The sequence below is a fragment of the Carassius carassius genome, chromosome 28, assembly GCF_963082965.1.
Source record: "Carassius carassius chromosome 28, fCarCar2.1, whole genome shotgun sequence".
Classification (NCBI taxonomy): Eukaryota; Metazoa; Chordata; class Actinopteri; order Cypriniformes; family Cyprinidae; genus Carassius; species Carassius carassius.
Genome location: NC_081782.1, coordinates 6319234 through 6328941, shown reverse-complemented (window position 1 = coordinate 6328941; position 9708 = coordinate 6319234). Strand labels below are relative to the sequence as shown.

The 9708-nt window shown below is 36.2% G+C and overlaps 1 protein-coding gene across 1 annotated transcript; it reads left to right on the top strand.

The window, feature by feature from the left end:
- The first annotated feature begins 430 nt into the window (after window positions 1-430).
- Window positions 431-1876, top strand: LOC132108372 (somatostatin-2-like). The gene is made up of 2 exons (XM_059515076.1): window positions 431-654; window positions 1522-1876. Exons 1-2 carry the CDS (start codon window positions 502-504, stop codon window positions 1729-1731), a joined length of 363 nt encoding a protein of 120 aa, XP_059371059.1. The 5' UTR covers window positions 431-501; the 3' UTR covers window positions 1732-1876.
- Window positions 1877-9708: the final 7832 nt, after the last annotated feature.

The following is a 9708-nucleotide window of genomic DNA, read 5'->3' as shown; positions in this document are numbered from 1 at the left end:
TCTTACAGTGCGAATGGAAGATGTTCCCAACAGCACAAACGCTTGTACTTCTTGAGTTAACACTTCAAGAAACACACATTAAACTCTTCATTCAGAATCAATTAAGTTTATAAAGGCTTTTATTCTTCGCTTCTGCCACGGCATGTGTGCTTCAGAGCGACGGAGACGCACACCCAGGCATTTCTCTGTTGTATTTGTTTTAGATTAGCTGAATAAACCCGAATCCATTCAGGCTAATGCTTTTATTGTAGCCCCCATTGTCAAGTCGCAATTCGTTCATTTGCGTTATCTAAATGAGAGTGTTTCCCATTAGTGTGGGCCCAGAAGAATCTAAATGCTTTATGACATCACAATCCGCTTTCACCCAGCAACCTGGGCAGCTGTCAGTCAACCGTACTAGTGGAAGGAGAGTTTAAAAAGAGCGCTTGGGATTTCCGAGGGATCAGAACCAGAACCACAGCTACGACCAGACACTCGGTGAACGGAAGACAGAGGTTTGAGATGAGACTGTGTGAGCTGCAGTGTTATTTGGCCCTGTTGGGTCTGTCCCTTATGCTATGTGGCCGCAGGGCAAATTCTCAGCTAGAGCCGGACCTGGACTTCCGCCATCGCAGACTTATGCAGAGAGCAAGAGCGATTGGAGAGGCTACACAGGTGAGTCTCAAACGAACATTAACACGATATCTGGGGCCTGTATTTATCAGCTAGCATCTGGTTTTCCATTGTCTGCATGTTCAAGGCTGCCATGCATTGCAAACTCCCATTCAGCTATAATGAATAATAAATAGTTTGTCATTTACTCACCCTCATATCACTCCAAACAGGTACTGACTGACTTTTTTTCTGCAGAACACAAAATAAATATTTCTACTGTTTTTTTTCCGTAAATTCAAAGTCAATGGAGTCCAAAACATTGGGCACCATTGACTTAAATTGTATGGACAAAAAATTCTATTTTTGTGTTCTACAGATGTAGTTATGTCAATAGGATTTAATAGGATGATATAAAGGTGAGTAAATAATGAGAATTTCACTACATTTTTGGGTGGAGTTTCCCTTTAAACAAAGCAACCGAACCTATATATTTCAGTTTCAAGTTGCAGAAATGCTAAGTTTGTTTAATGCTCTAGTTCATTTTGCATTTAATAGATATTTAAATGGGAAATTACTACAATCCCCATCTAATTCTATAGGAACACATCATTACTTCCAGTCCATCTCTCTCTCTCTCACTCGCGTAGCCCAGACACATTTCTAAATGACCCTCTGTTTTTCTCATTTACGTCTTGGCAAGTAAATGCATTATCTTTTACTATACAGGAACTCTGAATTAACTGAATGCATTTAGTTCTAATCAAAACACACATTATCCTATAAATACAAAATGTTTTTTCTCCCTTAGCCTCGGTTACCTCATGTATACCTTGATCTAAAAGAATGTGCACCATTATTCTCCAAATGAAAGGGGGGGAATTAACTGAAATATTGATCCCATTTTTTATGTCTTAACATTTCTCTCAGGACTGGACTAAGAAAGATGTAGAGGAGTTCCTTTCCCTGCTTTCTATGCCTGAAATGGAGATGCGCGAGGCTGACGTTTCAACGGCAGGTGAAAACGAGGACCTGCGCGTGGAGCTAGAACGGTCGGTGGAAAGCTCAAACCACCTGCCCGCTCGGGAACGCAAAGCGGGATGCAAAAACTTCTACTGGAAAGGCTTCACTTCCTGCTAAGGCCCTCACTTGAAAATACCAATTAACACCTTCTTGAATCTCTTGCTAAGCTAACTGCTGTGATCAAACCACAAGTTAATTGGTTATGTCAGTCAATCGATTGATTGTAAGTTAATAAAATTCTAAATAAAGAATAAAAATAAAAGAGCTTTTTGTTGTGAATGATATTATGGTATAATATAGCCTACATTTAGAATGCTATCTATTCTTTGGACTACATTTGTGAGGAAACATTAGCATTATTGATATGTGTGTGTTTGTTTATGTGATGTCACAATGGTGATTAGTGGCAATTAACAAGCATTAGGGATCATTCCATTCTCTTAAACATTGTGAGAGCCACGACACATCCATATGATTTAGAATGACAAAGGAGAGAGAGCAACGAAAAAAGATTCTGTTCTGAATGTTTGTAGATGCCCCGTCCACCTTTCCGCCATTAAAAGCCACGTGTCCTCATCTTCAGAAGAGCACGCATGACTGACGGAACATTTATGAAGAGAACAAATTACCCACACGCATCATTTGCACTCTCTCTCATGCACACACTCCAGTCTGATGTGTTCTTCGTTAGCGTGTTATTAGGTGTGAAAACAGACATTGCTCCATGACTCCAGCTCCATCCCTTGAGGCTCACGCACGACCGCGCAGACAGGGTGGAAAAGGCTGTTAGTCAGTTGTAATTGTTATTTAATTATGATCCTGAAAGCACAGCAAATATTTCAGCACATCTGGACTGTTTGATTAGCGAGACTTCGTCAGGCATTATGAATGGCTCTCTGCTGCTTTGTTTACCAAGTAGGCTACACACATTTTCACTGTGTATGTGTGTGTGTGTGTAGAGGTTTAGGCTACACATCATTCTTACATTCTTATTACCTGACAAGCTTGCATCAGAATAACCATTTGGTATGTGGGTAGACATATATATATATATATATATATATATGTATATGTATATATATATGTGTGTGTGTGTATATGTGTGTGTGACATTGTCTAAAGTTTATTGTTTGAGCCATTGTAAACCATGAGTGCAGAAGGATTTTTTAAATTATTATTTTAAGAAAAATCTAAAATAATTCTCTAAAATCTTTAATTTCTCCTAGTAAAAATTTGATTAAATGGAGAGCAAAAGAAAATGACCCCAGAAATCTTAACAATGCTCAGATGATTTGTCATCAAATCAAATATGCTCTAATATTTCCATGATCAACTTATCTGCCTCTTATTTATTATTATTGATGTAATGCACTTAAAAAAAAAAATATATATATATATATATATATATATATATATATATATTAGTATATAGTTTCTAATTATATATTTTTAAAAGAGCTATAAGAGCTATAAAAGGGTAATTATATTTTCGTCTAGATAGGATGGAAAGATTAGGAATAATAGCCCTATCTCTCTCATGCACAGATAGAAACGCACAAAGATTTTCCATGTTATTCCCCCATAATTCCCATCATCCAGCTAAAACAAAACACAAATATCCCACAATCCCTCTGTTATGTGGACGACAATAGGCCCAAAGCATGAATTGAGTGTATCTTCTCTGTCCACACAGCTCTAGCAAAGCCAGTGACGTGTCACGCTCTCTGAACAAAAGACTCATTACTGTCTTTCACAATCCCCTCAGCATGCAAAAATAAGTGAAGGAAAACTGGCACAGAGCCAAAGATATTTCAATTCATTGCAGTGCAGCTTATATATGGTATTTTGTTACTTAACTATTTTTATTTGAGTCTGGTCAGATGGAGATATACTGGCCACTGTATCTGCAGCTGTCAATCAAACCAATTAGACATGCCACATTGAATGTAATGAGTCATCATGTCAGCTGGTCCATATCTCTTTATTGGCTCTCACTGCCTGCCCACAACCAACTGTTGTTTCTTATGGAGACATATTTAATTATGTTTATGTTTAGTACAAATATTTGCAAATGTTGCAATGTTATGCTGCACTGCTGTTAAGCTGATGCAAAAGTCAAAAGCAATTTAAATAATACCGGCTTTTCAGAGACAGTTAAAGAAATTCTTTATGCTACAACATGTTTTTATTATATTTGATGTTAATAATAATAATATTATTATTATCATCGTTATTATTATTAATCACTATATTTTATGATTAGAATATAATTTTTCAATATGATTAATTTGATTAAGTCAATAGGTAAGATGGATGGATGGATAGATAAATAGATAGATAGTTGTAATAACAGATATTCATAATAATAATAACAAATGTTATAAATATATAAGTTTGTTACGTTCTTATTTAGATAAATATTTTGATAAATGTGTGTGAGTAAGTGTGATTACATACATGTGAGGGGTCTCAACAGAATCATTAGTCTGCAATCATCAAAGAATTATTCAAACAACACAAATCAAAATCACTCATCTATTTGAGAGAGAGAGAGAGACACACAGCACGGCTTCTGTGCGTTGAGTGTTTATGTGTGCTTTGAGAAGACCAGCATGCTGTCTGCACACACTGAGCTGGTCCATTAGCCTTTGAGGCCTTAAACACTCAATACCATTCATCCCATTAAACTTCATTTAACATTCTTCCCACTGCTAGGCCACCTATCACGATCTCTCTAGCATGTGTGTGCGTTGTGTATGGTTTCATGTGCTCTGATGCTGATGGACGCTGACTGAACTGATGACAGACAGTGGCTTGGTCAGAGGTCTATTACATCACACCCTGGCAACTAATACTGGGAATACATGACTGAACTCATGCATTGATTCTCTCAGGTCAAAACATTTGAAGGGATAGTTCAAAAGACCAACAATTTTATCAATAGTTTAAGGTGAATGATTTAAAATTAATCAATTTGAATAAATAAATAGCATATGTATTTATTGATGGCTCCATAGATATATGGAGGCTATATTAAAATATGTCTTGATTCAGACTTATGCATTTAGCAGACACTTTTATCCAAAGTGCATTGTCTATACATTTTTGTTTTATTTATTTTTTTTTACAATTTTTACATATAATAATAATTTAAAAAGTGGTTTGTTTGTGAATCAGTTTACACTGGTCGCACTGTATGGTTTTCTTTCGCTAAAAAGAAGCTAAAGTCTCATAAGAGTAATTTCGTAAATAGGACTACACAAGTTGCGTTGTATGTTTTTGATTCACTAAAAAGAACCGGCTCATTAGAGTCATATGCTTGAGAATCAAACAACTCTAGTCATGTTTTGTTTACTGTATATGTGTGTAGCATTGCAGTCCACGGGACATCTAGCTCGATACGCGGTCTTTTATGACATAACATTCAACTTAGACTGCGAACTCACATTCTCAACTCAGATAAAATATAGTTTATTGGCATGACACTGAAGATTCTTTAAAGGGCAGGGCCAGGGTACAGTTACGCTACGGTCGGAACAGGAAATACTGGTACGTGCCTTTTATCATAGCTAATTGTTGCGTGTTTTATCGGCATTACCGGAAAGAACTTCAATTATGCATCTTATTTGAAAGTTTCCTACCGCAGCAAAGTTCTAATGAGGTCTTGTCTCTAGTAAGAAAGTGTTCAGCATGAGGCAGTAAAAAGCGTCGCCTCCTAATCATTTTACACCGACATTAAATTAACTTCATTACCAGCACACTGCACCATCAGCAGGGAAAGAACATTAGAGAAATGAGCCAGCACAAATATGTCCACTTCTGCCTCCAAATCCCCATTTAAACTCACTTAAAGTTCTACCTCCTCAGTGACTCATAGGGTAAACCAAGCCGGACTGTACTTAACTGCTTCATCTGTACGGCAATATGTTTTCCTCCATCATTAAAACACTTTGGAGGACTCCTTTATTGTGTTGCGGTGTTTCTGTATATAAAAATGGCTAATTTGAGGGTCAGTGAGATATTTTTTGACAAAGAAAGAAATTAACCAGATGTGATGTGTTGTAGTTTATTTTTGTACTTGCAAATGTTTTTGTCATATGTCTTTCTCAGCTACTTTGCTGCTCTCCTGTATAGTCAAGTGATGAGCTCATGTTTAAGTGATGACAACTGTTGTTTTCTCGCACACTGATCTTGATACTTTTCTGAAGTTTTTTTTTTTTTTTTTTTGAAATATTATCATGCTAATGGGCACATTTATAAAGATGAGGCTAACATTATGAATGAATGCTTTGTTTTTGAGCCACCAGTACCTTATTAATGATGCGTCATAATGGAAATAGAATAACATATTTTTGATACAGTTATTTTTGATACATAAAACTGAACTATTTTACATGCAGATATCTATATTTTCAGGAATAGTTCACTATAAAATGAAAATTTGGAAAAAATGTACTCACCCTGAGGCCATTCTAGATGGAATGATGAGTTTGTTTCTTCACTGTTATGGATTATTGGACTCGTAATTTGGCCAGAAAAAATTAAAACACCTTAATGATGGATTTGTTTCTTGCAGATATGCAGCTTTTCCACTTTTTCCACTAACAATATGTTAATAAATGGATTGGTATCATGTTGATCTCTTATGGATTATTGTGATGTTTTTATTAGCTGTTTGGACTTTCATTCTGACTGTACCCATTTACTGCAAACAATTTATTGATAAGCAAGTGATGCGATGGTAAATTTCTCCAAATCTATTCTGATGAAGAAACAAATTAATATGTCTTGGGTGGCCTGAGGGTGAGTAAATATTCAGCTATTGTCTGTGTGTTTGTTTGTGTGAACTATGCATTTAATACTGCTTTGTGTAATCTTTTCAATTTTAAGTATCTCAGTAAAGGCTATATTATTTGTCATATGTAGTATGATTTTATGTTGGTGCTCTGAGGCTGTGGGATAATGTGTCTGGGATCTTTTCGTCATCTTCACACCAACAAATTAAACTCATTAAATCACAGATGCTTGAAGCAGACTTTATGATCCCTGCTTAAATATTCTGTTGTTAAATCATCATGCTGTCCTATGGCTAATTTGGCTGTTTTAGAAAGGGAGATATAGGAAGAGTGAGTAAAGAAGGCAGATCACCCGACCTTCATTCAGCAGATACTGTATTTTCTGTGATATGCCTGCAAACCATTGCAAATACAGTCTGAATAATTTCCTTAAAGGTCAGACGTGTGTATACTACAGGCAGACAGATGCAGACTGATAGGACAGCTGGTGGCTGTACTGAGAGCCAAAGAAAGGCTAAGATTTGAATGTATTGAGATATAGAATTGATTCCCTGTATCTATGGTGGTCATGCTGTTTTGAAAAGTGTTTGGGAATGGAACCCCTGGATATAAGTAAACTTCTTTGACATGCCTGTTAAATACCCACAGTGGTGTAAAATGAGTTTTTAATGTTGTTTACATGTCTGTCGGGTGTTTTTGATATGCTTAAAGGCGAACCATGTGGAAATTCATCAGTCAACACCATTGTTGAGCATTTGCTCCGCAGTATACAAACAAATGCGGTTTGAACCAGTTTCTGTTTCCTACTGTCATAAACCTGTAAATAATCCTGTGGCTGAGGCTTTATCATTAGCAAAGCATTTCTGTGTTGATTTTGAGAAGGTAGCTGTCTAAGATGGTGAACATGAGCATGGTTTGTGTAAGCAACACACTATTATAGCTGCTTCATAACAGACCAAAGGCTAATTATGTTAATTATGGGTGCAAAGTTGTAGAGAGTGCTACACAAAATGCATTATCATTCTGATACATTGACTTGTAAATGACACTGTGTAATTCGCTCTTCTTCTTCAGAGTCACTTAATGCTTGAAACATGCATACAGGTATATGGTTGAATTAATCCAATATTGTCATTTGCCATTGGGTAGCATTTACTACATAAGTTAAGTGAAAGTGTAGCAGGTAGTCAAAGTTGGCATGATTGGTGGATGCAGTAACACATTTGCATATTCATAGTATAGGCCTAATGTATCCCCGCCCCTTTTCCACACTCCTTGTCTTCCGTTTGTATTCCACAAAGTGAAGGTAGGGTCATACGAATTTTATAAATGAACCACTGGTTTTAAAATATTCCCAGTCTAACTGACATTTGTTATGACATCTGCTTTAAACATTACAATTCTCATGGTAACTTAACTTTTAAAAAGTAAATCCATTTCACCAGCTAATTACTCTTCAACAGTGATTCTATAGATCAGAGCTGTCCAAACCTGTTCCTAGAAGGCCACTTTCCTGCAAAGTTTAGTTCTAATCCTAAATAAACACACTTGAACCAACTCATCAAGGTTTTCAGACTCAAGTGTTTTCAGACTCAAGGCAAGTGTGTTGCAGCTACAGTCTGCAGGACATTGGCCCTCCAGGAGCAGGATTGGGCCCTACTGCTGTACTGTAGATTAACCGCAAAAGATGAAGTTCTAAAGATGGCTGCACTCTTGTTTTTCTGACGCCCAAGTCTATACTAAGGATGAAGATTTAAAATTCAACCCATTGTAAGGCATGAAGAAATTATTTTCACAGAAAAAAATATTATATGTCATTTCGATTATCAACAATAAATTTTTAAGGATAAAATTAGTGGCTGCAAGAGGAAAATAGAATGGAACGTAGAATGATGTCATAGCGAGATTTCATGCCTTTGCAGCACTCTAGAACCCTTAGAATGGAATATGTAAGCAAGTATGACTCACATTCAAATAAATATGTAAATCACAGAGGTGACCGTAGGAAGTGACATCATGGCAAACTGTGTCTGATTGTAGCGACAGCTTCAAAAGGAACTAAATAAATTAAGCAATTAAGAAGTGCATGTGACGAAAAACGGATAATTGCTCAGTTCGTTAAACCAGCAAAGTAGTTTGGAGATATCTGCTGATTAGCATGAATTCTGCATATGCATGAAAAGCACCCGAAACTGGTAACATTTTTGTATTCCTGACACAGGAGAAAGAGATTTGGTGTTATTTAAGCTGCATAAAAGAAGATGCACAGAAATGGAGATGAAAAGTTTGAAAGCAATTTATTTCGAGATGCTCAGGAGATCATTTTGACCTGCTCAAAGACATTGACAAACACACACACACACACACACAGTATGTTCTCTCCGTCTGAGTTGAAGAGCTGATTAGCAGTGTGAGAGTGGGTAGACGGGGTTCGGCGAGGATGTGTTTAAATATCAATGCTGAATGATTCCGCTGCCAGGTGCTCTTTTCTCTCGTCTCTGCCCGACTGCTCCATCACTAAATACCATTTATTCTGCTATTACACACTCACACAGGGTGGAACGCTTCACAGCAGTACCATTTGTTTGCGACTGTGTGAGTATGTTTGCTTGAGCCTGATAACAAATACAGTGAGTAATGTTGTATCATAGGGAGATGTTTGAAGCTCACAATGCACAGAACTGCCAGAATGTTGAATCATGTTCTCTACATACTGGATGCAGAACATTATACAGAAAGCATTAACTTTATCAATGAAAGACAGAATGCAATGTGTCTGCATAGCATTTCATGCAAAGGAAGTATTCTTCAAAGTTTGTGCGTATACACACACACACACACACACACACACACACACACATATCTATGCACATATTATATATATATTTCTTGATTTAAAAAAAATATATACATTTACTATTGCTATAAAATTATTTAAATCTGCTTGTGAACACGTCAACACTCTTAAATAGTCATTAAAAACAAGCTTTCCTTTATTTTTAAAGCATTTATATTTAATATCATTTCTGTGAGAGACAAAAGTTCCCCTAGTTTAAAAATTCACCCACATAAAGTGTGGGTTTATAGCACGTACATTTTTTATGCATAGACACTGGAATCTACAATATATGTTTCCAAAATGAAAACCTTTTTACATACAGTATGTAGACTTTAATGTTTTTACAAATAGAATTCAAAGGTGGATTTTAATGGATATGTTATAAATGACATTAGTTAAACGTTTAATGCAATTATGTTAACAAGCATTTACCTAATTTTGCATTCTGTTCTGATTCTG

Excerpts from the sequence above, each read along its gene's own strand:
- LOC132108372 (XM_059515076.1), top strand. The coding sequence starts at position 502 with ATGAGACTGTGTGAGCTGCAGTGTTATTTGGCCCTGTTGGGTCTGTCC. Across the intron at positions 655-1,521 it reads CGATTGGAGAGGCTACACAG|GACTGGACTAAGAAAGATGT; the intron begins GTGAGTCTCAAA and ends CATTTCTCTCAG.